This window comes from Colletotrichum spaethianum (assembly GCF_022836535.1).
Source record: "Colletotrichum spaethianum MAFF 239500 DNA, contig04, whole genome shotgun sequence".
Taxonomy (NCBI): domain Eukaryota; kingdom Fungi; phylum Ascomycota; class Sordariomycetes; order Glomerellales; family Glomerellaceae; genus Colletotrichum; species Colletotrichum spaethianum.
The window spans coordinates 364,040-391,096 of record NW_026054774.1 but is presented as its reverse complement, the minus strand read 5'-3'; the positions used below and the strand labels follow the sequence as shown (position 1 = coordinate 391,096).

The 27,057-nt window shown below is 57.0% G+C and overlaps 6 protein-coding genes across 6 annotated transcripts; 2 read left to right on the top strand and 4 right to left on the bottom strand.

The window, feature by feature from the left end:
- Nucleotides 1-496: 496 nt before the first annotated feature.
- ColSpa_02117 (survival factor 1) lies at nt 497-1,611 on the bottom strand (the record flags this gene model as incomplete). Its single annotated transcript, XM_049268329.1, has 4 exons — nt 497-634; nt 690-1,183; nt 1,240-1,364; nt 1,448-1,611. 4 exons carry the CDS (start codon nt 1,609-1,611, stop codon nt 497-499), a joined length of 921 nt encoding a protein of 306 aa, XP_049124286.1.
- A 4,160-nt stretch (nt 1,612-5,771) lies between these two features.
- ColSpa_02116 (RGG repeats nuclear RNA binding protein B) lies at nt 5,772-7,953 on the bottom strand (the record flags this gene model as incomplete). The annotated part of the gene is made up of 3 exons (XM_049268328.1): nt 5,772-5,967; nt 6,038-7,591; nt 7,847-7,953. 3 exons carry the CDS (start codon nt 7,951-7,953, stop codon nt 5,772-5,774), a joined length of 1,857 nt encoding a protein of 618 aa, XP_049124285.1.
- A 1,574-nt stretch (nt 7,954-9,527) lies between these two features.
- On the bottom strand, nt 9,528-10,908 carry ColSpa_02115 (uncharacterized protein; the record flags this gene model as incomplete). The annotated part of the gene is made up of 2 exons (XM_049268327.1): nt 9,528-10,528; nt 10,584-10,908. The coding sequence occupies 2 exons, from the start codon at nt 10,906-10,908 to the stop codon at nt 9,528-9,530; spliced, it is 1,326 nt and encodes a 441-aa protein (XP_049124284.1).
- A 5,413-nt stretch (nt 10,909-16,321) lies between these two features.
- On the top strand, nt 16,322-18,262 carry ColSpa_02114 (uncharacterized protein; the record flags this gene model as incomplete). The annotated part of the gene is made up of 1 exon (XM_049268326.1): nt 16,322-18,262. The coding sequence occupies one exon, from the start codon at nt 16,322-16,324 to the stop codon at nt 18,260-18,262; it is 1,941 nt and encodes a 646-aa protein (XP_049124283.1).
- A 6,375-nt stretch (nt 18,263-24,637) lies between these two features.
- Nucleotides 24,638-25,354, top strand: ColSpa_02113 (uncharacterized protein; the record flags this gene model as incomplete). Its single annotated transcript, XM_049268325.1, has 2 exons — nt 24,638-24,857; nt 24,948-25,354. The coding sequence occupies 2 exons, from the start codon at nt 24,638-24,640 to the stop codon at nt 25,352-25,354; spliced, it is 627 nt and encodes a 208-aa protein (XP_049124282.1).
- Nucleotides 25,355-25,475: 121 nt separating this feature from the next.
- ColSpa_02112 (uncharacterized protein) lies at nt 25,476-26,550 on the bottom strand (the record flags this gene model as incomplete). Its single annotated transcript, XM_049268324.1, has 2 exons — nt 25,476-26,430; nt 26,495-26,550. 2 exons carry the CDS (start codon nt 26,548-26,550, stop codon nt 25,476-25,478), a joined length of 1,011 nt encoding a protein of 336 aa, XP_049124281.1.
- Between the last annotated feature and the right edge of the window lie 507 nt (nt 26,551-27,057).

Below are 27,057 nucleotides of genomic sequence, written 5' to 3'. Positions count from 1 at the left end.
CTCGTCCAATGGCAAGTGGTCTAATCAACGGTTACATTCCCGAAGAACCACCTTCGATGCAGGTCGCCGCGGAGGGGGACCAGTTCCGACCCCCTTTGCCTTAGTGCCGAGGCTTGGCGAATATCCATTAGGGGCCGCAGCCTGCTCTCACTCGCAACTCCCAGGCTCAGCCGACAAAAGACCGCCACTTGGTATCCGGGAAAGCGTGTGGACTTATGAACTTGAATATGTCTTATTTCGAAGCGCGCAGCTTTAACTTTCCATACCCACTATAGAACCCTTCTGCGTCTACCCATCATATATGCTGCAATGTGACTCCCGTAAACCCGTCCAAAACGCAAACTGCAGAGCGGGACAAAGTTTGCAACCTTTTTGAATGCCGTTTGAAATGCCAAGAAACCGACCCGATAATATCGATGGTCATCGTCTTCTCTCCTCTCTCCAAGAATTCCGCCCTTTCGGAAGCTGGGCTATGGTTGTTTTCGTATTCCGTCGTTTAGTAAACCTTCTTCTTCTCATCGATGGAGAACTGGCCGGGGCCGGCGTTGACGAGCAGGAGGAGACCGCCGACAATGGAGAGGATCTGGAAGAAGTCGTACTTGGCGAAGTCCTTGTGGGGGTGGTGCTCGTGGAGCTATGGGCTTGTTAGCATACAGACCAGCGCACCAGTCAATGGCAAAGAAACTTACAGTCCAGAAGTTGTTGACGAGAATGTTGAAGATGCTGAGGATGAGGACAAGCAGGGTGGCGCTGAACTTGGCCTTGAAGCCGACGACAACCATGACACAAGCGACGAAGCCAATGATGGAGGTGATGATGCGCCAGACGGACCACGAGCCGCTGAAGACGAAGCCGACGAAGAGGAAGATGAGCAGGACACGGCCGGCAAGCTGGAAGTACATCTTGCGGTCCTTCTCATCGAGCTGGGGCAGACCGGCAAAAGCCTTGGTCTTGCGGACCCACGAGTCGGAGAGGACCATCAGGAGACCACCAATGACGGACAGGTTGCGCAGGAAGAAGTTGAGGTCGAAGATCAGGCCGTATCCGAGAGCCTGGGTGACAACAACGCCCATGAGGCCAGCGACAGCGTAGTCAGAGTACTTGCGGATGATGACGAGGGTGGAGCAGGCGACCATGGCGAGAACGTTGATGATGAGAAACAGGTGCGTGATACCGGAGGGGACTGTACAGGGTTAGCATTCGCTCGGCATCTCGTTGACTGTAGACTCGTAGACGTACTGTGGCGGTAATCGTGGAGGTAGAGGAGCTGGTCGCCCCATTGGGTGATAATTCTGAGGGCATCCTCGAGGAAGGTAACGACGATCAGGAAGCGGCCAATGGCGGGCAGGTAACTGTCGAAGAAGCTTCAGTCAGCATACAAAGTTTACGCACGCGATCACAAGCTCCCGACACAGCTCCCTGCCAAGGCTCAAGGTGTTCGACTCACGGCTTGACGGGCTCGCTCAAGGAGTCCAGGAGATCCTCAATCTTGCTCGTTTGTTGACGGATCATGTCCAAGGGGCTAGACTCGGAGCTATCCGCACTCGGGCCGCCAAAGGACGGGGGACCGCCGGCACCCAGGCCGTAGGAAGGGCCTCTCTGCTGAGCCATTGTGGGGAAGAAGGTCGTGAAGGTAGGTGGATAGGTTGAGGTGGCTGTTGCACAAGAAGGTACAGACAGACCGGCTGTTCGCTCTGGAGGTGATTTGTTGTTGAGAAAGTCGTCGTCGAGAGTGACGGGATTGTTTGGTGGTGAGAAGACGGGGGTTGTCGAAAGCGAAGGGAAATCAAAAGAGGGTGAAGTGCAATGCTGAGATCCGAGGGCTAGCCTTGACCTTGACGTTTCGGCGGAGGCAGGTGTAGGTTTTGCGACGGAAGGGAAACCCAAGAAAAAAAAAGAGATTGGCAAAGTGGCCCGTTGGCGCTCTTGGAGGGGGGGGCTGGAAGAGGAAGCCGTGAGCTGTCGAGGGTTGTGAATGGGTGCGTGTGTCGAAAAAAGAAGGGGTTCGCGACTTTGTAGTGTCGAAGGGACCGGGAGGGAAACGAGATGATGGGCGCGGATGGAGAAAGGAGGGCAAGCTGGCCTGAATTGCCTGGATGACTTCAGATTTGGTACAATGTGTCCTTTCGAACCTCCCGCGATGGACACTGATGCTGAGAGGTCCGAGGTGTCCACTTTTTAGACAGGACACCCAGAACGGGTAGGTCGCTAGGATGTACCTGCACTTCTGCTCGGTACATGGATCTTTGCCGTGGCTGCCCGCCCCCGCGCATGTACCGCCGAGGGAGGAAAGTACCGACGGCACGCTGGGGAGGAGGTCAAGCTCACTGCTTCAGCACATATTGAGGGGAGGAGAGCACCGAGGTGGAAAAGGTGCCCACAGGTTACGGTTAAGGTACGTATCCGCACGCGGTGGGCTGCAACCGTCGGAATCAGCCACTGAGCGCTTGCCGCACTCCGTACTAAACTTCGTCCTGTGGGCAGGCTGGCTCGTGCGCGCTCAGTCCCTGGACGGCACGAACGCCTTAATATTTTTTCTGCATATTCAGTGTTTGATTTCCTAGCTCCAGCTGTTCTCAAACGCTCCAATCGTCAAGCTGCAACCCGCATTCGCCCCCTTGGGTGTCTTACGTGCTTGTGGACTCTGTCGAGTCGTGGAATACGAATTGAATCAAAGTTGCAGAGGCTGAAGAGGTATTGCATGAGACAATCGCAGAGGTTGTCTCCAACCCACGCACGGTGAATTAGAGTATCGGTTCACTCTCCACCCTTCGAAGCTCTGAGCTTGCTCGGGCTGATTGGCAGGCTTTCCCATGCTGCAATTGCAATCTTCCATTACTGACTGTGGTGGCCTCCAGCACGCCGCCGCTTCAACCCCGACATCATGCAGCGAGCTATCTACCAGCTTCCCTTCTTGACAGTAGCAGCGCTGCAGAATATAAACGACTGGCAAGCCAGGCACTGCGTTGCCTCGGCTAAGGGATCACCGTCAGGTCCTAGCGCGGCAGGCTGTTCGGGTAAGATTATGCATGCTCGAGACTCGATCATCCGGTGTTGCGGTTTCACTCGGCCGATCACCCAGATCATCGGCTTAGACAGTTGGTGCTATGTAGCCAACTTGTAGTTGTTAGTAAGGATCTACGGTTCACAACTATTCCTGGCCTCGTCCTATGCCATGTAAAGCACCCCATTGCGGTCTCCATATTTTGGCAGACTGCCATCGCCGAAATAATCTCTTTTCATCTCGACAGCCTGATATCTACGCATCCAGCTGACTTGCCTCGTCCTCTATGGGCTCTTTGTTCCACATTGAACAGCTAGTCGCCCTCAGTGGGAGCGTTACATATCGGATGAGAACACTGGCTTACATCGTTCAATGCCTACACGTGTATACTCTTGCCATTCAAGTCCCTCCGGACTTTGACGAAAATTCCTGTCACCTCTTCTTTCGTCCAATCGTAAAGCCTCACGAGGGGCGTTATGGCGAAGCTCCCTGATGTCCAGGATCTAATCAGCTCACAGGCCGAGCAAATTAAACTTAGGGGTCTAGGCCACGAGTTCCCGGACCACTGTGCTTGTTGATTGTCTCGACGATGATCTCAGCCTCAACCATCACGCCCTTGAGCTCCCCCAAGCTCACGCACGAGCGTTCAAACTATCTAAAGGCTTCTCCCGGCAGATGGATACGCTTCATGATCGCGTGGTTTTCCCACAGATTCCCGCCGTCTGAGTAGGAAATCAGGTCCGCCTCGCTCAGTTCAACAGATTCGCCAGGCTCAAGACCGCCGAAAAGAACTAGTTCAATATCAGAACATTCGCAAGCCATGCAATTTGTTTCCTCATACCAGTTCTGTAGTTAGGTATTTCAACTTGCGATGCTAGAGATTATCATACAGCTATGCGGGTACTCGAACTTGTGTAGGAACGTCTGCTGCTATTCGGCTCTTCGATGTCGTCAATCTCAGAAATGAGACTTCGTGATATGCTTTCAAAGACTATTGGCGGTCCAGATACGTCTTGGGACAAGTTGAAAGCACATAACCTTGGCTTGACCGCAGACATGTTTATGCCCAAGATGTGTAAACCCATCCGATAGGGCCACTGTTGAGGCACATGTTCACTTCTCACCTCGGTTTTCGGGCTCTCATCTCCATGTTCAACAGCCCAGACGACTGTTCCTGTACCGACGTCAAGTACACGTCCAACGCTGGAACCCTTCTCATTTGGTGGGCGGTTCCCACTCTTTTGTCGTACACGAAAAGCACCAGATTGGTTTGCAAAACTGTAATGGATGTTGAAAGAAATGCTTTAGCTTCAGGTAGGGAGGTGCTTACTCAGTATGTTCTGTTTCTTCACGTCATTGGACAGAGTGTGCTTTGGCTGCATCGAAGATCATACTACCCAACCTGCGAGCTCAATAATCTACTGCCGTTCGCAGTACCGGTGTTATGGTCTGCCATTCTCTACTTTATACTTTGAGAACCGATTTGCCGACGCTCACAATCGATGAGGCAACCATGTACGTATTCTGCGAGGGGTGGGGGAATGGAGCTTAATCACGGTATAGTAGTTGTTGGTTCTGACGGTTGGCACCGCTCATCTCATCGTGACTGTCGAAGGTTCCATCGTGACAGGGTATCACTTACAATGAGGAGCTGTTGCTCAAAGCTGTAACAGGTGCGGTGCTTGGGTCATCCGTCGATATAGTAGCCGACTTGAAGCGAGATGCCTCCCCTGATATTCCAGCGTTCATCAAGACCCCATACAGCAGGCAACCGATTAGCTGCCTGATGAGGTAACTGGAAACCTCTCCTGCACCCGAAGAGCAACGTAAAAGCGAAGATTGCGGTCCATACTCAAGCCTTTACTCTAATCCTGCAGATCTATATCCAGCAGCTGATAAACGGCGGACAGACGTTGCAACCGACTCCGATGAGCGGTTCCTGAAGACCGGAAGAGTGGGACTACGCTCCCAGCGGGGGACCTTCCGGCCGGGCATAACAGACAACATCCCCAAGCCCGGTTTCGTGATCGGTCCAAAGGGAAAGTGCAACGCTGCAGATTTCTGGTTCTTTTGATTAATATCAAAACAGCTATATGTGCTCTGGAAGCGTGAGAAGACACTGCGAGGCCGCCGAAATAAAGGCTGGCTTACTTGCTGACACTACAAACGATCACCTTGGCCAAGGCACCGGATCTGCCTGCTTCGCCAAGCCTTTCCTGACTTGGGGTGCCAGAAAGAAGTTGAGGATTGGAATTAAATTCAACTCAATATCATTGGAGACCAGAGAACGTCATCAAGGCGTGTGATTGATGTGCTCACGGCCAGGCTGAGACAGGCAGGAGAGTGTTCACTCCGGATGGAGGTGAGGGAGAGCCAACTCCACTCACGTCTGAGGTATAGAGAAAGCTCGCGGATCACACGTGATTGCGTGCTCTCGTGACAGGGCCGTATTCACAAAGCTCGTTTGTATTTACGAGCTCAAACTTGGACACCGACAGACAGGCTCCCGCGCCTGCCAGCTGAGTAGCATGGATGACCGACGTCGAGCTGTAAGACGCAGGGTACAATCATCCACACCATGATCACGCTCTCCATCTGACTCGACAAAGGAGCAAGCAAGGGAACAACCGTATTTGACAGCTCAGTAGGGGCTTATGGCTGAGAAGCCAATGCTAATTTCTAGATGCTACATGCGCAAAAACAGACCGGCATTACGGCTTGAAGGAAAAGGGGGGGTATATTCATGAGATCATCGGGGAGTCATAAACTACTTCATTTCTTGAATCTTGACCGTAACCTTCTTGTCCGGCTTCGTGCCGTCCTTGCGCTTCTTCCCGACGTTGGAGAGCCGGCCCTTGACGTCCTCGGGGTCGATGCCCACCGCGGCGCCGGGCGCCACGTAGACGGTCAGGTCGATGCTCGCCCTCTTCTTCTCGGGGTCGACGGTTTGCGTGGCCTCGAACCTGGATTGTGCCCTGTCAGCGTACTCATTCTTCCACTCCACATCAACAACTTTGCGCATCGGATACACACCTCAAGGTCGACTCGAGCTCCTCGACACTCTTGGGCCAGGCCGGCACTAGATCAACCATGACCGCCGCCACGGCGCCCAGGTACTCGGCCCAGAAGACGCTCTCCAGCTTCGCCTCGGCGACGAGGCCCTTCAGGTTCTTGTACAGCTGCGCGTCAATCGGGCCGAGGTTCGACCCCCACCGCGCGCACGTCGTCAGCCCCAGGACCGCCCGTGCCAGGTGCGTCAACCCCGGCGCGCTGGGGTCCCGCGTGACGGCCTCGTGCAGCGCGTACGACGCGTTGGCGTCGTCGTCCTCGCCCTGGTGGATCCAGACCTGGCGCGCAAACAGCGGCCCGAGCCCCAGCGAGAAGACGGTCGGCGTCCGCGAGATGTCGACGTTGACGGGCACGGCGCCGTACAGCATCCGCAGCACCGCCTGCGCGACCGCCATGTCCCCCTTGCCGCCGCCGGCGCCGCCGGCGTCCTCGTGGCCCTGGATCGGGAACCCGGCGAGCGCCTCGAGCGGGTTGCTCTCGCGCACGCTCTTGGGCAGCTTCATCAGCAGCGCGCCGTCGCGGTTCGAGCCGCCGCAAAAGGTGACGGTGCGCAGGTGCGGCACCGTGCGGATAAAGGCCTCGACGACCTCGATGATGGCCGGGAACTGCTGCCGCCGCCGCTTCGACATGCCGTAGATCTTGCCCTCGTGCTCGCGGTTGACGCGCCGCATCTTGTCCGTCTGCTTGAAGAAGTCGCCCGTCACGGTGTAGGTGCCGACCGAGGGCAGAGGGTACGGCTGGATCGGGTCGTTGTGCTGCAGCATGCACCCGTAGCCCCGGAACCCGCCGCCGCAGAGGTACGCGTCGATGCCGCCCGCGACGGGGCCGGTGCTGGTGCCGGTGCCGTTGGTCGTCGCCGCGGCCGCGTGTTCCGCCTTGGCCTGCGCGAGCGCGGGGAACTTGTCGCACAGCTTCGCAAAGGCGCTCTGCATGCTCGCGTTGAGCTTCTGCTTCTCCTGCGCGCGCACCTCCTCCGGCTGCCCCTCGAGGACGCGGATCAGCCGCGCCGCGCCAAAGGGCATGCTCTCGCCCGCCAGCGCGGCGGCGATCTCGTAGTCCGGCAGGCGCGTGTCGACCCACGTCATCTGCACGGAGCCGCCGCCGAGGTCGAGGAACAGGCCGCCGCGCGAGATGTCGACAAAGGCGGAGCGCGAGCCCATGACGGCGCCGAACAGGGTCTCGACCTCGGGGGCCAGGACGTGGACGCCAATGTCGGCGGCCTCGCGGATGGCGGTCAGCATCTCGCGGGCGTTGGCGGCGCGGCGCATGGCCTCGGTGGCGAGGACGGAGAAGTGGGCGGGCGGGACGCCGTAGGCGACGGCGATGCGGCGGAAGCGGGCGAGGGTGCGGGCGACCAGGGCGATGGTCTCGGCGGGGAACGTCATGGGCTCGGAGCCGGCGTTGGGGGAGGAGTTGAGGGCATCGAAGAGGGAGATGCCGGCGCGCTCGCGGTAGATGGGCCGGAGGAGACGGGTCTGGGGCGGAGTGAGGTCCGAGATGGAGAATCGGATGCCGTTGCTACGGGTTGAGGCGTGTTAGTCTTGAGGCGGTTCGCCTAGTCGGGGACTAATCGCATGGGGAGACATCGCATTGTTGACTCCGTTCATGCCTGCCAAGGGGCTGAAGCGATAGGGCTGAAAAAGACTAGATTTCCACCCCGATTCCTAGTGTCATGCCGGCAAACCCAGGAGACGATCTCCAAAGGAAAAGAATAAGGTAAAAAAAATAAAAAAAAGCAATTCTCGATGTGAAGGGAAAACCGAGTCGACTGACCTGCCCATATCAACGAGCGCATATAGGTGATTGGAGCCTGCGGGGTCCCATCTTGGCAGCAGCTGCTCAAAATTGTCAAGCGTTATGATGTCAGAGCTCGAAGCCATGGCCGCGTAGTGGAGGCCGAGTCAAGGTCGAGAGAGGTAGATTAGATTAGAGGAGTGGAAGGAGGGGGGGGGGGGGGGGGGGGGGAGGAGGAGGGGTAGTATTTTGTGCTCAAAGCAGTCGTCGTGCAGAAAATGATTTAAAGGGATTTCCACGGGGGATGGCCATCGACATATATCTCGTCCCTTTACTTCTTCCCGGCTTCTCTCGTCAGGATCTGCTTGTTTCTGGTGCGTGCACGAATGTGCGTGTGCCGCAGGGGTGGGCTATATAGGATCGCAAGGTAGGGCAAGGTGAGAAAAAAGTGACGAAGAAGAGAGACAGGCAGACGGAGGATGGCTGACGGAAATCTTGGTTGTTGGATGTGAGGGGAACCCACGGAAACGGAGCTTGTTGCGTGTGAGGTGTGGATTATTGGATTATCGGCGATGGACGCCTGGACTCAGCTCAGCGTTTTGCTGTGGATTTGCCTAAAAGCCCTGAAGCCACAGCGAGCCCTTCCAGAACGACTTGACGAGAACAGTGCGTCTCTGGTCGGCCTGATATAGTTGCTCTTAAGACCAAGAGTCACGGTGAACGTGTGCACCGTCAGGGGTGTCCAAGGCAGAGAAGCAATTCCCGTCTCCTCACATCATCAGTCAAAGGGGGGGAAAAGCCCGCAGCAGCAGCGCTCTAGCTTTCTGCGAGGCCCTGGAGGGGGGCCCTTGGGCACTTCGCGCCAGTTTAGGCAACTAGTCTCCCCCCGCTCTCATCTCACTCACCTCGACTCTCACGACGTCCCGACACTGCATTTCCAATGCCATCTATCACACATATGCGCCCAATCTTGCGCCTCGCATGCGGCACCCTTCGTTCTAGGTATCAAGGCGGCCCAGAAGCCTAGGATGCCCGTCTAGAGCCGCTCAGCACCACCGAATGGGATGGGCCGCGTCGTCGCGTGACGGGACCGCTGATTGATGCATGCGCTGCAGTTGGACGCATCTCCTTCATGCGGGTCAGCCACGGTCGCAGCCTACCTGCTTGTCATCACTGACGGCTAAGCCGCTCCGTGGAGTCGATGAGGGGCAAAGCCCATCAACAGGCGCGCCCCCCCGCCTGTACGGGCATGTTGGTTCTGACTTTGTTTGCCGCTGCTGCATCCTCTCCGGTTACACACGGAGTCTACTTCCACCGAGTCAACGGCGACAAGACGGCCAATGAGACCCCCGTCGAGTCTGATGACGGTGTAATCCGGCGGCGACCCGGGGCTTATGTGTGGAAGAGACCATGCCAAACCAGTAAAGAAGAACGATGTGTCGGCCAAAGTGAGGGGTTACTACGCCTGACAGACGACATGTCGCCAAGAGCGACTTTCAACGTCAGACATCGAGAATGCTTGGCCGGGGATGTGCACAGGAGACTCCCAGACGACATCTGACATACGACGACATATTATGATATCCCTTGCATGCAGATGGTACGTGACAGACGCCCGTGAAAATTCAACGTAAGCATTTAGCCACTTGTCTAGACCCCCAAACTCCACCATGTGGTATCCTCGTTCCCCCATAAGCGTTCATCGTCCCAGCTCGTCTGATCATGGCCATATCGTCGATGCTATGGCGAACGCATCGTCGCGTCTCCCGTACAAGACAGTGTATTCATCTTTCCACGCAATTGACCCGGGCCCGTCTAGATCCAAGCCCGTCGCCCCCTTCCCAAAGGCATAGGATCGCGTCAGGGCCAGGCTCCACGCAAAGGCGCTTGCGCTCACGCCTGCCACCAGACCGGCGCGCAGCATGATCTCGTAGTCGACCAGGCCCCGCTGGTCCCAGGATAGCTTCTCCAGAGCCTTCTGTTCCGCATCGTCCAAGAGGTCCAACTTGGTTACGACCGTGATGTTGAAGTCCCGGGCGCGGCCGACAAAAGCCGTGATGTTGTCCTTAGTGGCGCCCGTGGCAAGGAACGCGATCTTGGAATCGGACTCGGACAAGTAATGGAGGTAGTTGGCAGCCTGCGTGGGGTAGTCCGGATACTTGTCGTCGACGTTCTCCTCGGTGCGCAGGTGAATGCCCACAAAGCTCGTCGGGCGGTACTGCATGCGCGGGTCGAGCTTGAGCTTGAAGCGAGACCCAAGGGTGAAAAGCGCCGACCCGGCGAGCCGTCGAGCGTCGGGACGGATACGGAGCAGGCGCCCAAAGGCCGACGCCACGGAGGCCTTGTCCTTGGCTATCGGCCACGTCCATTGGGTGCGTTTCAAGTGGACGCGAAACGGGTTTGGCCTTTCAGTGACAGGCAGCTTCTGGTCGATGAACTTGTGGAATTTCTGGTGCCACTTGTACGGGTCAGCCAAAACAGTACCGTTTACCCAGTCGTTGTTGGTATCGGCAATGCTGAACTCGAGACCATTGATGACCTCTGGCACGTTGTAGAGATCGTCCATCGACCCGTACACCTTCATCTGTGGACAGTAAGTCGTGAGTGCGTAGTGCAGATGGTCCATGTCGAAGTAATAGTCGAGAGGCACACCGGACCGCCCGTTGACGGCTTTGATGTCGTCTTCGGAACGAGAGATAATGCGAGGCAATATTAATGCGGCTGTTACATGTTAGAACCAGCCGAACGGATGGCAGCATGGAGGGAGACTCCTTACCCCCTGCCTCGATTGCGAAGCGGATGCAATGCAGATGGGCGTTGCGCACCTCGCCAATGCCCCCAGCAGCCTCATCACAGCTCATCAGCAAGCCTGGTGTCCATTTCTTGCTGGCACACAAGCTCTCGATGGCGGCGCCTTCGAATGGGCCATCGACCTCGCGCTCGAGAAAGTCTTTGATAAAAAGCTCCCTTTGGTTGCGGAACGCTCGCGTGACGGCGTGGACGTGTTGGCGGTTGACACCCAGATACCACAAGGACCAGAGTAGCAGAATGAACGGGCCCACGGACTTTGCAAGCTGGGACATGGACGTGGAGGCGATCATGATGGGCTTAGCGATGCAGTCTGGCTGCTGTGATGGGTGAACGTGAGAGAACCATTCTAGCGATGAGGAGGAGGGGGGGCTGTCAATGAAGATAGCCATCTCACAAGGGCAACAGGAGTGGAATGGAAAGATTCACGCCTGGCCGAACAAGCCAGGAATGTGGCGTTTCTCTGTCGTTCTTGGAACGCCATGGCGTTAATCGACATTTATGGAAGGGATGGGATTGGCGATAGCGCGTCCGGTAGGTTGTTAGTCTGGCAGCGATCTCCGTCGGCGTTCTTCAACAGTCCCTACCTTGGAGGTCCTGGGTGTTGCCACAGGGCGAAGTCGTCCGTTGTTTGCGGCAAGTTGCGACTCGCAGCCAGGTAGCTGTCGTATCATGAGCTTAGCCTAGGGAGTCTTCCAAGGCTCCCCCAGGGGAGCACGCTAAAGGGAGCCCGCCTCGCATCTACATCCGCCCCGGCAGCAGTGAAGATTGCCGGTCCGATACGAGTGAGATCTGAATCTCAGGGTTCTCAAGTCAAAAGCGACCATATAGATGCAACTGTATCGTTGTGAGTTCTGCTTTGCTCCATCGGCCTTGTCAGACATCACGACATCTCAGGGGTATACGCTCTGGTCCCGAGATACCACGGCATCCTCTGTACTTATGTTTCATCGTCATGTGCATCAAGACGTTATTTCGGATGGCATATGATCAGGGTGAGCCATGGCGTCGTCCGTTACGCAATGGTAACCAAGATTCTCGATGAACACCATCTGATCGCGTCGTTGAACGTATCCGTCAACTCGAGGTCAGGCAACGTCAACGTGGCCCGGGGATGCACCGTACCGACCGCGCGCGGCAGAGCACATTCGGGATCCTGCTGCTTGGATCTCGCAGCAGACCACCGAGCGGCACCGCACAGCGCGCCGAGAATAAGGGGACACGCGCCCTGATTGGCCGACGCCAACCGTTCCTTGGTTCCCTAGGCTTGGTGTGGCAGTAAGCCGTTGTCAAGTTCATCCGGGACGGCCGTTTCGTTTGACTCGGGCGGGTGTGATGGTTTGAACGGGAGCGAACTTGGTCTGGAACGTGCGACGTCGAACAAGAGTTGGATGAAAGTTGGGGCGTTAAGATTGCCGATGTCATGGAAAGTGGCTGACCTCGAAGGACGGACGGACGATGATCAAGTCGGGGTGATCCTGTCATTGAGTGCCGGCATTCCCAGGCTTAGGAGAGAGGGAACGTGGACATGGCACGAATCCTACCGCTCTTGTACATGGTAGTGTAATGATGCATCCCAGCGGATCCCGAAATGCCCAACTGCAGCGTTGCAGCGGGCTCGCTGATCCCCGAGGCGGGCCTCCTTTCGTTTTCCCGAACAGAGAGTGGCCCATGGCCAAGAGAGACATGGAGGAGGTTCAGGACAGGCCGGCGACACTACAAAGGCTTGCAGCTGACATACCGCTCGATAAGGTCGATGGTGACAAGTCGGGAATATTCACACCCCCAGCAGGTAGGACTCACCGCATCGCGGCTCCGTCGTCTTGCAGACCAAAGCAGGCATTTGAAGCTAGGTAGCCAATACGCGCCATGTTGCACGTCGATTGGTCCGAGATAGAGATACAGTGGTTCGTTTGCAAACGGTCGAGAGGGGAGCAGGGGAAAGAGGAAGCAGCAGAGCGATGCAACGCGACGCAAGGCCGTGCGATTCGCAAGGCTCGTATTCACATTGGCATGGTCTGGGAGCTTGTTTCCCAGCCTCTGCTGCTAGGGCGTTGTAAGACGGGAGGCAGACCTGGTTTTCATCCCGGGCAGGATTGCCTCCATGTACATAACTATGCCAATTGTCGCTTCTGTGTCTTTTTCTGCTGTGTAGCGGACACCGAGATGCGAAGTACTCTGTAGAGCAACTCGGGTCCGGGGATTGTCATTTCCTCCTGCCAACAAGAGCTGAATCAGGAATCGGACCTCTCGTTCAAGCTTCAGTCGATGGGGGAGGGGGGTGTTGGATGAAGATGGCGGCTCTGGACAGTTGAACGAGCGACTTGGAAAGCTGCAGGCAGCTGGGAAATGGATTCTGTTCATGCCCCCTCCCCCCGCTACTCTGCGCACAGCCGCACCGGTCCCCCAATCCTGGCATCACATCTTCGAACGCCATCTGGTCCAGACTTTGGAGGAATAAGGTACCTCGACTTCAGCTGGCAGCATTCTTCAGAGTTTGGTCTGGATGGAGCGAGCAAGGAAAGAGCGTTCGGCGCTGAAGGACACACGGGGGGGGGGGGGGGGGGGGACTTTCCCAATCCAGGTGAGCCAGCATGTGGTGGTGGTCCTGTCCTTGGACTAGAGAGCTTTGACCCGGTCCATCCAATAGAAAGACCGGGAATCCGCACGTCGACCCACATCACCGCAAATGACCCACTTGTGTACACGCGCAACAACGTGTCATAACCGCGTCCAGAACGCGTCTTGTTTCCCACTTCACGCCTTTGGCAGCCCTGGACGTTGGGCGTCAGAATTTTCCACATCTCTCCAGGTATTGTCGCTTTCTCTTTCTCGCAGTCCCGCACGGATCGCAGTCAAATCAGTTTCACCCGTCGACCATTTGCTGGAACACTTCCCCCACCCCTCCCCCCTCCCGCCGATGTACCTCTCTTAGGTTGGATGGACGTCACCGCCCACAATTGTGATGCCAATGAGTCGCTGCCCACCCGCCGTGCTCACCTTGGATTTCACCGGGCACATCCAGCGCCTCGTCGGGCTACTCACCTCTCCTAGCATTGATCTTTGTGCGGTTCGACTTGACCGTTTAGCTGTGGCAGCATCTCAACAAACCCACGCTTTGAAATCGCTCGCTCGCTCGCTCGCTCCCTCATTCACTCAGCCTGCTCATCGTCATCCGTTTCGCTGCGCCATCGGTGCTACCACAAGTCAACCTTACCCTCTTTTGATTGAAACGGTGTCTCGCCCATTTGCAGCCATTCGGCCTCTATACTCATCGTCACCCTCGCCCTCTTGAACACCACCAGCCGTTACCCACCCGATCATCCACTTTGTGGCTTTTTAGCCGCTCAATCGCTGCGCGTCGAGACTCTGTTCGTCCCAAGAACGAACGTCCGGTGCACGAATAAGCTTGTCAGCTGCAGGCGCAGAAACCAGCCTCTTTTGTTTCCCGGCCCCGGTCCTGGGCGGCCGAGCGCAAACCATTGTACAGCCTGTGGACAGGACAACCGCCGTCCGCAACAACAATCACCGCAGGGCAAACGCGCCCTACCCTACCCGAAAGGAAAAGAGAGCACGAAGCTGCACTAGGTGCCATCCAGCACCGGGCAGCATCGTCTTGTTGCTGGTCTCACCGCCCTGCCAAACCAAGCGACCTACCTAGCTGTCTGGGGATAACAGCTTGCCATTGCCTGGCCAGATTCATAGCCTGTCTTGTCCGGTGGCCTGTCAATTGGACTGTTGCATCAGCCAGTCTGCGATTGACTCTCACAGGTCATCTAGCTTGTTTTCTGCGGCATCTGTCACAACTGCTGCATTATCCGACGAGCAAGTAGGGCCAGTGATCGTGTTGGCGTTGTTGATAGTTCCGTCACCAGGTGCGCGGGGCCTGCTCTGGCTGCTTTGCCTCGACCAACCCAAACCCTAGTCCTGCGCGCTTCCCAGACTTCACGCGCGTTGTACCTTGCCTTACGCCTGGCGAACGGGCGAACCGACCAACGGGAGACCGAAGCCCTTTGCTTTGCTTGGCTTTCTCCCCTCGCTCGTCCGGACCCTCGTCGTTCGCTGTTCCATGATCCGCTGCACATGCACTCCTGTCGTGCCCATCGACCGGCTACACCACACAGCACAGTGCGTTCGGAGTGCATGCGCCTGCTGCAAACACCACACTACCTACCCATCCGACGTCGCGGACCAGGCCCCTTGAATGACCTTTCTGGAACCCTGGTGAAGAAGAGAGGAGTCTTGCCAGAGCCACGACTTCAGCCGGACCCAGTCCCAGTGGTTTGACAACAGACGATCAGTCCCCCTCCAGGGCGCTTCCCACACCACGCACCTCACCGCACATCGCGTCTTCAGGGTCTTCGTTGCAAAAAAAACAAGACTACGCACACCCGGTGCTCCACCCTGCTACATGCGCTGGCGAGCTTCTGGACTTGTCTCGAGGCGCTACTGGTGTGTCCGTCAGTCGCAGAAACACTCCACTGTCACTCGCCTTGGACGGCTCGACTAGGTTCCCTTGGGTTTAGCCTGGGTGGGGGATTCTAGCGTGCTCAACCGCTGTCCGCCGTCCGCTGTACAACGACACCCTCGCCTCCCTGGTCACAACCACGCTCTGCTGTGACTGCGACTGCACGGGGGGTCAAGCGAGCAGTGTGCGAGGGCTTGTCGGTTCACCCCAACTCTGATGAGGTACTTTCGGCGTCCAACGGCCTGTCAACTTTTTCACTGCAACCCTCAGGCACGAGCACAGGCTCAGGCGCAGGCACAGGTCTTTTCCCATTCGTATCCTGCGTCCCGCCCTGTCCCGGCTCTCCAAGCAAGGTTCGCGCCACCCGCTCTTCTCTTCTCCACCCCGCCCGCCGTCGCTGGACCTTGCCATACATACTACACCGGCCCGCCTCAACCCAATCCTCTCGGATCTTCCTTCTCCCACCTCTTCTCTTCAACCACAGTCGTTCCTTTTCGCAAACATCAGCCGTCCTCCGGTGGTGGGGGTTGCGCTGCGCTTTCCTCCAATAACCCCGTCATCACGAGCCATCCACCACCAGCAAAGACGACGACATCTTTTTGTTTGTCCGACTCCCGGCTCGTCGCGACGACCCATTTCCTTGGTCTCACTCAGGGTATTGCGCACACGAACCCCCCGATATCTACGAACCTATCAACGAATCCACCCACGCACGAACCCTTAAAACGAACCGACGAGTACGGCAAAGACGACGACGACGACGACACTGTTTTCTTATTCTGTGTTCCATTCGGCCATTGTTTTGACGGAAGCGCGTTGGTTAATCGAACGGCCCTCGAACCCAGCCGAGGCCGTCGCATCGCGGATTTGTACTTGATTGAGCGTATCTTACCAGCCTCAACATCGCCTCAGTTGCAGTCGATCAGTCCAAATTTTCTACTTTGGAGAATTTGCGCCTCATTCCGAAGCCTTCGCGCGCACCCCTTGCGAGATCGGCATTGGCTTTGAATCCTAGCCGTTGAGGCTTGGCGACCTTACGCGCTACTCTCCCAACCGTCAAGAGGGTCAAGTTCCTGCTTGTCTTGCATTGCCGCCACAAAAGACAAGTCAAAGGACCACGTCGCCTTTGTTCTTGAGCAAACGTCCGCCGCCCGCTCCACAAAGCTCGGAGCTCCGTTGCATCTGGAATTGTAACGAGAGGCGATCGCATTCCCAAGACGCTCTTGTTGCCTGACATCATGAACCCCCAACATTCCGGAGCGGCAACGCTGCCCAAGGGCTTCCGCTTCCATGACCCGGACCAGCAGAACCCCAAAACACCGGAGCCCTTCTCCGTGGATGAGGAGTTGCAGCCACCTTCTCCGCCGCGTCCTCGGTTGAAGCTGAAAAGACGCGTCGCATCCAACCTGACCGCCCCAACGTCGCAGTTCCTCGCGTCCGTTGCTGCTGCCGACGTGCCAATCCCTAGCATCGAAGAGCCGGAATCCTCTAGCGCAAACATGCATATTTCCAGCATGACATACCCCGTCATCCACAACCTCAAGGACCTGGATGGCCTCGGGATACATAAACTTCGCGGCAGGCGTTTTTCTCCACCCAAAACGCCAGCACCCGGCGCCGCTCCTTCGCTTTCTCCTCGACGCTACCCCAACTGGTCCATCGACTCTGCCTTCAGTAGCGGCGAGTCTACCCCAGAGTTCGAGTCCAGCCGTCCATCCACGGCACGGTCCACCCAAACCAGCGCATCCCTTTTCAGTCGCTTCTCCATCACGTCCGAAGACCTGCAATGCATTAGTCCCGAGACTGACGCATCGGATCACTTTAAGCAATCGTTCTTTGATGGATTTGATGAGCCTGCCGAGCTCCCTTCCAAGCCCAAGTCAAAGAGACGCAAGGCTCCCTGGACGAAGGCTATGAGCGATCACCTCTGGACTACCTACCTCACGTATCTCCAAGACCCCAAGGTCACGCCATTTCGCACTGGCAAAAGCTGCATCCCTCCCCAGGGCGTGTGCCTTCGCGTTGCAAGGGAAGCGAAGAGGAGCTGGAGAGGTCCCAAAGGCGGAAGAAGGTCGTTGAACCCCAAGAGCGGAAGTAACACGCCAACCGTCGAGACTTGCACCTTTCTTCAGTGGCCGCATACTTGTGCGGCCACTCGGGCTCATTTGAGAGAGCTGTGCAAGTCGAAAGCGGCCTCGTCGTCAGCCCGGACAAGCCAGTTCCTCGCCAACAGCCCGACACCTTTCGGCAGAACGGCGGCAAGATTCTGGAACCGTAGATCCACTCCGGCCCGCTCTCCTTCCGTATTTACGGCGCATGACATGTCCATGTCGCTCACCCTCAGCACTTCAGAAGCCATGCAGCCCCAAGGCCCTCTGGCACAGCTTACAAAGTCGGGCCCTGAACTTACCCAGGAGCCCATGACAGAGCCGTTCCCTCTACTCCCCGTAGAACCCGGCAAGTTGGACGTTCCTCTGGACGAACGCCCACGACTTGGGTCGCCATTCATGGCCAAGAGCTATGGGCCTAGCTCCACTGGCGCGTTGGCTGCTGCCGTCGCTTCGGTGCCGCAAAGACAGAACCAGAGCCTTGGCCACAGACGCACTCTCCAGTCGCCGGCGCGCCTGACTAGAAGCCGGTCCAACACGCAGAAGCGCATCGGAAGACCTAGACAGGCGTCCCATGAGCCACGAAAGACAAAGCGACCCAGTCTTGTCTCCGATCTTTGGACCGAACCTATGCCCTCCGGAGGTCGACCCAAGACACCACTTAAACCAGACATCGAATTCAGCTCAACAGACAACCACTCGCGCGATGACCTCTTCGTGCCCCGAACAAATCTTGCTGGGCTCTTTACGGCCCCGATGCAGATACCCTCATCCCGGGCCCAGCTGTCGGATTTATCCGATCCTTTCTTGGCTCCGCCCAACGCACCGCCTCCAAGGCTAGGATCACCATTTCCTGGATCAACCACCAGCTTTTCCTTCCCAAACCGGTTCACGCAGCCACAGGAGTTTGATCACGGCACTATCCGTCCCTTTGCAACCGTTCAACAATCCGGTGAAGGTAGCTCGGCTCCTCCTCGCAATCTGGCTGACCGATTGGCCTACATCGACGAACGTCTTCGGGACTTCAGACGGCGTGACACCAACCGTCGCCGATCCGAATCCCCCTTCTAGTGAAAGTTTTTTCTTTGTACATGCTGCCACGCCCGTTATTGTCTCACGACTTATGAGTTCATGCAAGTCATCTGCCCGATACCCATGTGGACAGACTCCTGCAAGGAACATGCCCCTCGACCGGTACATAGACGACAGCAAACATGATGACGACCCGACATTATTTTCCTTACTTCGCTTCTTTCGAACACATTTGCTTCACATATCGAAGGGAGGAGACTCTCCCGGCTTGGAGGACTAATGGCCACTTTGCTTGAGATAGTGTGCGAACTGGACGGTATTTCCTATGTAAAGTTTGTTCATGGCTGTCGATCGATTCTTCGCAGATCGGCTTCTTTTTACGAGAACCATGACGATGGACACGATGAAACGACATTCGACGAGGACGTCGGATATTTTTATGTATCTATCGGCGACCGGGCCTTGATTGGGGTTCCGGGACGTTGAGGAGAAATCTCGTGAAGAGAGATTTGAATAAAGCAGAGAGAAAGAAAGAAAAAACCCAGTGTGAACCAGAAGACAGGACAATCGTTTTTAGACGAATGGATAACCACCTTTGGAAACCCAGCGTGTCGGCACAACTGCTCCTCCGTGAGACGTACTTGACGTCAGTAGACGTAAGCGATTGGCGCTTAATGTCTGGTTCGACGCGTCGTGCGGTCCTCCTTTTGGTGTTGACGCGTGCGTCTTGATTCGACACGCAAGCAAGCTACACACCCTACCTTTGTAGTTTGCTGACTTTCAACGTCTCTAGTGGGGTTAAAAATGCAGTGAAGCTGCATGAGTGGTCGGTTATGAATTCTCAGCGCTTGCTTACACACATGCTTTGCTTTCCCATGCGTCGGGGTACCAAACGGGTAGCCCGACCAGGCTTGCTCCAATTGTGTACAATCACGGATACAGACATAATACCCTGACTTGTATGCAGGGTATTCTGTCATGCACGGAATGCCGCTGATTACACCATATATCGGGGAGAGAAATCGGCGGGAGACATACTCGGACCCGGGTAGCGGAACAAACAATAGAGAGTGTCCGCCCGTATGCTTTCCGTTACTCTGGCATGCACTCGCTTCCGCCAGGGCAGATGGCAGGAGGTCTCTGGTAGTCAGGAGGATCGTGTAGAATTGAGCGGTATAAACCGGTGTAAGACGCCGCCACGTAGATTGCCTTCATGTGTTTCCACCCCGACGTGTTTTGTTGTAGTCTTTGGTCGGCGGATGCCCCCTTCTACTATTGGTTGTAGAAGCAATCGTCACACAGGTCATCTCTGTGACTTTATTGACTTGCATGTTTGGCCCGGCGTCCAGGCGCGGTCGACGACGGCGAAAACCATCGGTTCTTGGGCGTATTCCGATGTCCGATCCTGAATTCAGGAGAGCTTCCCGGCATTCGATAGGATTCAAAGGTAGCAAGGAACCCATGTTCGACGTAGAGACGGTACGTGAAGCGAGGGAGGTTAGTGATGTTGAAGTGGGATGCGGTCCTGGCGGCCCGGTCGACACCTGCCGGTCGAAGTGTCTCCTCACGTCGGCTTTGGAGGTGTTGTCCAGGGAGTCGAAGTCCCCAAGAACGATCAGTTAGCAGGCCGGTGCGTATTGCCTTTGCTTCCACGCATCACCGCGAGCCAAGGCGTGGATGCGTTGATGGGCCGGTGCTGGATGAGCACGGCCGCATTGGGGGCGAGCAGCCGGAGAAGCGCACATTGAGCCCAAAGGAGACGGAGAGTGGAAAGCAGAGGGAGCAGAGTACATCTGAAAACAGAGCCAGCGCCCGTCTCCCGGCCTCTTGGACTTCCAAGATATCTGCGTACAGGAAAGCGAAAATAAGCATTCCCTTTGCATTGGTCTGGCTGCCTTAATTTTATGCATATGCTGGTGGGGGCATGGAACGGGCTCATTTTCGTTTGCGGCTCGTTGCTGTGGGGCGATGCGAGGCACCGCCAAGTCCTGCGCGAAGCCTTGCCCGCTACCCAATTTACAGGAATGCCAGTCGTTTGTTGTTTTTCTTCGTGCTGGAGAAGGAAAAAGAGGGCGCTCCGGGGCCGAGTTACCCAGCCGAATGCTGGGCGGGCGGGTTGGCGCGCTCGGGTCATGTCCGGACGGAGAACCGGGGGGTGGGGGGATGGGCCGGGGGAATGTGCTCGGGGGACGACCAAAGAGGGAAAGGGAAAGAATGAGCGAAACGAAGCTGCTTACTCGTGCAGACGAGGCGGTTTGAGGGCGGAAGTCCGAGGGCACGGGGTCGGAGATGATGGCGGTGGACGGGCAATGCTGGGGGGATGTTGATGGGCACCTAGATGGCTCACTTGAAAAGTCGGTGCCGGGGGTTTGGGGAATTCCCATACTGGAGGAATGCCAGCGTGTGTTCTCTCTCACCATGGAAACCTCGTGCGATGGAACGCGGCAATGCAGAGGTTATTGCGTTGTCTCGCTAGGGAACGCTGTCGAGACCCCGGACGCCGCGACTCGGCCGAGATGCCATTCCCACGGCCCATTGCGGGCGACGGTCGTTCATTTTTCACATCCCTCCCCGCGAACCGGGAGATGATACAAGGGAACAAATCGGGTCCCGGGCGATTTCCACGCTTCGCGATTCCGCCTCGTGGGACGCCCGGCCGGATGTTGTTCATCTTTCGCTTTCGCTTCGGTACGTTCGCCGTGCGGGAACGTCACCGTCGGAACAGCTGAGCGGGCTGTGGCTCATCCCCGACGTCCCACGTGTCTGGCCTCTGTCAAAGTCCTCGATCTCCTCCCCGTTTGGGCGGTTAGTTCATGTGGCGTCCAGTCCCGAGTTGTATTGGTGAGGGAGACAAAAAAAGGAGACCCCCGTCAATGCCTCTCTGGCTCGATGTTGGGGTTTGTTGGCCGGGCGGAGCTTGAAAGTGCCAGGAATGCAAAGTCTTGCAGACGCCAAACCCGAATGACCCGACATCATTCCAGAAATAAGGCCCCTTTTTCTCGCGTCCTTCAGGGCAGCCCCCAGCGTCATGAAAGGTTCCTCGAAACGAACGTCTTGAAGGGGCATGGCGCCGGGCGTGGGTTAAGCTTCGAGGCCGGACAGGCCAGCACGCCGCCACAAGACCGTGGCCCAACGCTACGGGGGGCGCACACGCACACACACACCGGCGACGGACTCGACCCTTGTCTGCGAGATGTGCAGATTATCGTCGTTCGGGCCGGGAAAGGGGCTGGTTTGTGGTGCCGTTTGCGGTTCCAAAGCCTTTTTGGAAATGCATCTGTTGGGCAATTGTTTCACGGGGTGCTCTGGACGAGGGTGTATGTGTATGCGTTTCCCCCCCTTGTCCGCCGTGTACGTCCACGACTTGACATTCGCCTTTCCCCGGACTTTCTAGATCAACGCGCCTGATGATGTCGAGATCTGCGGGCTTTGAGGCGCAGAACACGTGAGGGATTGACTTTTTGACAGCGCAGATCATTGTCCATAAGCAAAAGAACTTTGGTGGTAGCGGCTCAATCGGGACCCCGGGCTCGATTGGTGCCAACGTATCCGTACCTCAAATCCCCTCCCCGCCCCAAAGGCCGCGCAGCCGGGACGTGGCAGTACATAGGCTGCGCCGCTACCTCCCGGGGTCCGGAGAAGGGGGTGCTCTCAAGCTGGGCTACGCCCGGCTTGGGTGCGGAGAAGGAGCCAGGGAGGAAGCAAAAGGAACGTGATATTGGCATCGATGTTGATGTCCTGTCGTTCGTCGCCCTTGCAGCACGGCACAGGACGGGGCGCAGGATGTCACCCAACGTGCCGGTACGTCTCTGCCCCCCAAGAAACAGAGTTGGCCCTTGGGAAAGCGGGCAAGACAATGTTAAGGTAAGGTAGGCTGGACGGGGTCTGGTGATTGGAGGGCGTTATGTCTCGCAACCCCCCTCCCTTGCGCTGCAAGCGTTCTGTGTGTCGGATCCCGAGGTAGCCGGCCGAGAGTTTCTCTTGGTATTTCTCCGTTGCGAGTGCGAGAACTACATCACACTTTAAGCTGAGGGAGGCATCGTGACTCTTGTCCCCGGCTCTGGTCCTCTCTTTCTCGCGCCGGAGGCCAACGTGAACAAATTGAGGGGGCATCTCCCCCTAGGGAGGCAAACAAAAAAGCCAGATACGAAAATAAAATAACACCAAAGGGCTTATTTTAGACGACCCGAGCGGTCCCGCGTAAAATAAAACAATTAGGAAAGATCTCCCCCCCTTCCCCCGTTTGCGCTACGCTCGTATTTCTCGACTAGCCCCATGAGGCAACGGGGAGCCCTCATTTCCCTGGATAGGGAACGCAGAGGAGTCGAGGAAACGCGCCTGTCGTTCAGCCAAGGAAGGGGCCCTCCCCCCAATGGTTCCATCCATCCATTCGAGAGGTTCGAAAGGTGCGCCGCGATACCCGGGCCCCAGCGGGGGAGGGAGCAGGTCCGCGTTTGCGCCTCTGCGCAGGGCGCGGCGCGTCTCGCGTCGCACGGCGGCCCTCGTCTCTTATTGCTGAGACATGGGGAGCAGGAAGTCGTGAGACCATTTACCGAACCGACCGGCGCCGCATGAATAGCGTTCCTTTTTGTCTGGCCTGGAGGGCCAAAGGGAACCGGTGTTGGAAGGAGCACAAGGTCGCACAGTATTATAGACAATGGGTTTGCTCGGATGACAAGACGTTTGGATGGCATGCAGTCCAATGAGACGAACACCTATTGCGCACGTCAGGCGGCCCGTCTTGGTCTCTCTCCTCGAGCAACGTAAATCCATAATGACGATGTCGACGCCGAGCTAAGGAAACCCCGCGAGCTAGCGCCCTAATTTAGCACCTTAATTTAATTCGAGGTTCCCCTCTTGTATCCGTCAACCGGAGACGGAAGACGCTGCGCAAAAAGGACATGGGGGGGGAGGTGAAGAACTCAGGGCTGAGCCTCTTCCTGTGTCCTGTCTCCCCCTTGCCTTTTGGGTCCGAAGCCAGCATCACTTCGTCCCCTTGGTACGGCGACGTGTGTTGGCTAGTCTGTTAGTCAGTCCGATGGTCATGTCAAGCTTTCCCTCCTACCCCGAATTGAGGCATCTCACATCTCGCAAGATGCTGGCCCTCCCCCCCCCCCCCCCCAACCCAAACCCAAACCCAAAACACAGACCCAAACAGACCCAAACAGAACCAAACGGAACCAAACGCCAGCGAAAATCACATCCGGGACCCGAACCTTATCCCGAAGAGGGGGAGGGAATTGGAAGATGGGATGAAGAAGAAAGGGACCCGAGAGAGCGCACGCCAACATCCGGCTAGGCGCATCCCGGCAGCCCAAAAGGAAAACCACACCCCGCCCCACCCAGCCCAGCCCAGCTCAACTCATATGGAACTCAACGTAGCTGCTGCCTGCCCTGAGAAGAGCTCCGCGGCCCCGGTGATCCCTTGGCACCGACGCCGCTTCAGGTCGTGGGCATTTGGCGTGTTTTTCTTGGTGCCCTTCTGGAATTGACGTCCCTTGTTTTCCATACCGGGAACAGCAAACTAAAGCAAAGCAGGGCACCAAGGAACTCCCCAAAGGGATCTTGTGAGAGAGGGGAAGGGCACCAATGACACTTCCGGTCGGACCGGGGTTAGAAGCCAAACCCCAAGTCCCCTCGAGAGGTCAGCCCAGCGCCGGGCCCAAAAAGCCAGCCCAAAGGGGGGGGAGAGGAGGGGAGAGAGGAAAAAGCCAAAGCGGTGTCACTCGGGTGTCACAGGTCATCAGGCCAGGCCCCGGGGCCAGCACACCCAAACACTGCTGTACCTGCTGTACCGAGCTCCCCCAGCACAGCGAGTCCAAGCTTGCACAGAGGGCCTCTCTTTTGTTTCTCGTCCGGTCTCGTACCACACACACCACCTTACACGCACCGGCGGCACCCATCCGTCCCAGTCAGTCAGCCGGTTCCCTTCCTCGCCGCGCACGCCCGGGCTGCTTACTTCTCTCTCTCTCTCTCTCTCTCTCTCTCTCTCTCGCGCGCGCGAGGTATAATATCGTGGCGAACCGCACCACCCTCTCCTTCCCTCTTGTTTCGTTTCGTTTCCCCGTTTGTTTTGGCCTCCTCTCTTGTGCTTCCATAACGACGCGACTTTGGGTTTTCCTCGTCCCATCCCGTCTTCCCGTCCATACCTAGTGGTCGAACCTCATTCAGCTTCATCTGTCGTCGGCATCCACCCACGCCTTACCAATCACACACCCCCCCTCTGTGCTCACCCCGTGCGCCTCGAATTCACCAGAGCTTGTCAGACAGAAAGAGGAGTTCCGGCAACGTCACTGAAAGTAGGGAAAATCGGTCCAAGGAGTTCCGGTAAACAACGTCTAGTGTTTGTTCAATTGGGAGGGGAAGAAAAAGTGTCATCCCCTGGGGTATTTCAACTATATACAAATCAAGAAAATGGCTCGTCTGAGCGCCGTCCTCACCAACATCCTGTCCATCACCGGATCGGCCATCGGCCGAGCCGCACCCTCTGGCGAACGGCAACGGCAACTGTCCATGACAGACTGCGCGGCTGTCGAAGCCCCAGCGTCCTTGACCTGGCTCTTGCAGGATCAACCCTTTGAACAAGAGGACCCGTCTGCCTTTTTCTACGTCAACCAGGACATTGACGCCTCTGGTAAGGAAACCCTGGGCAGCTTTCATGCCCCTTCTCGCCCCTTTCTTTTCTTCCTTGATAAAGGAGATGGTGTACTTAGACGTGTTGTAGGAAACAAAGCGAACAGGGTCGCGCAGCTCGTCACCTTCGGCGGCGTCCAGGGCCAGGAGTCAACAGAGTGCAAGCTCCTCTTCACCATGCCCGAGGACTCGGAGAGCTGGGAGCTGATCCAGCGCGAGGGCACCACCACGATGCGCGTGTTCCGCGTCCCGAGCTACCAAGACGACGACGCCGTCCGCCAGACGCAGAACCTCCTCGGCACCGTCCAGGTCAGGCCGGGGACGCAGTCGATCGACCTCGGCCGGTGTGATGGCAGTGGCAGCTTCGTCTTTGAGCTGGCAGACGCCGGACGCAGCCGCGTCGCGTTTCGCCAGGCGTCAAAGCCAAAGGACGGCTTCGGCGTGTTTTTGGGGAGCGCATGTCCCATCCCTAGGAGGACCGAATCGGAGGACCTTTGAGGGAGGACGAATGACGAGTTTGAGATATTAGTATCTGGGGAGATTTTCGGTTTTTTGTGTTTGGTATGTTGGGCAGACCGGGTGGGGCACCCGGCCGGTAAAGGCCCGTGACGCACACTCCCTAGTATGCCTGCGCCGTGTGAGCCATTCTCTTCTGGCGCAGGTGTTGTGGCACGTCCCGGTGGGAACGGCCGGAATTCGGGGCCGGAGCGATCTCCATGACCAGCGGCACCAGGAGGAAGTTATCCAGCTCCCTGCTGGCTGTGGTATGGGGACACCTGCGCTCGCCGACGGCCGCGCGGTGGCTGTGGAACGAACACTGCCGGAAGCCGAACTGCCTCTCTTCGTTGCGGAGCTTGTTCGCCGGGATTCGCAGCTGCGGGTTCTTGATACGGGTGTCTAGCTTGCTCGACTTCATCTTGCGCAGGTGCGAAGTGTACTCCGTGGCAAAGTCGGGGAACCGCTCGAACATGTCCCGGAACCTCTCGAGCCCGCCGTCCCCCTTCGTCGACGAGGATCCCCCGGCGACAGACCAGGCGACCATGGCCACCGCCCACCTTCTGATCCGCATCGACGCCTCGGCATCACACTGCTCGTACACGAATTCGACGAACCGAGGGGTGACATCCCAGTCGCAGCGGAGGTATATGTCTTGCAGCGCGTCGATGGCCAGGTCTTGCAGGTGGTGCAGATCGAGCTTGGCGGCGAAGATGTGAAGGCGGACCAGAGCCCAGTGCAGACGCTGGCAGGGGACGCCGGGGGCGTCGCTGACGAGGTTGATCATCTCGTCGAGGTGTCGACGGAAACCGTCGCGGTGATGGAGCCACACGACAAAGAGCTCGAACATGGAGGCGGACTCGTTCGGAAGGTGGATGGTCGACTTTTGTTGAGGCAGCCATACTGGTACCGGTGTCTGGTTGGATGATACCTTGACGATGCCGGCTGGTGTGGCATCCAGTTGATCCTCGAAGAAGGGAGCAGCGTTGCTGAGCTTCTGCTTGTTGATTCGGAACTCCTTCATCTTGTCGCCGCGGCCAACAAATACGCGCGCGAGGTCGCCATCTTCGTGGGATGATCTAGAAGAGAGACGGGGGGTCAGGCCTCGCCAAGTTGCGCTTGCCAAAAGGGGAAGAGACTTACACGTGAGATCCTGAAGACTTGTGGAAGATTGCCTGTGGTCTCGCCATGGGGGCCATTGTGAAAGATAGTGTTCCAGCACTTGGTATATGAGCCAGCTCTGTTGTATACGGAAGAAAGCAGATAGTAACACTAGAGAATCTAGAATCCAAGGAAACCCAAAAACACACAAAGTAAAAGGCCGTCGATTTCGTTTGTTGCGTATCACTCTCCCAGAGAGCTTGAGAAGAGAAGAGAGGGAGTAGACTAGAACTAGATCGAGGCAGACCCGAGGCAGCTCTCCATTATGAATTGCTTCAAGTCCCGGATGCAACTCGAGCAGGGCAGGACAGCAGCGCGCATGGGGAAGGGGATGGGGGTCCATTCAGCTTCCCTAACACGAAGGCCCCAGTGTTGTCTGCCAAGTGCAGTGTGTGAATAAGCTTATACGTGACAGTAGCTGTTAAGCCAGTTTCAGAAAGGAGGGTAATGAGGCGTGGGCTGCTTGGTGCTCACCCCGGGCTTTGCTGGGGCTTTGCTGGGGCTTGTCGGGAGTTGCTGGGACTCTTGATGCATCTTGACCTTAA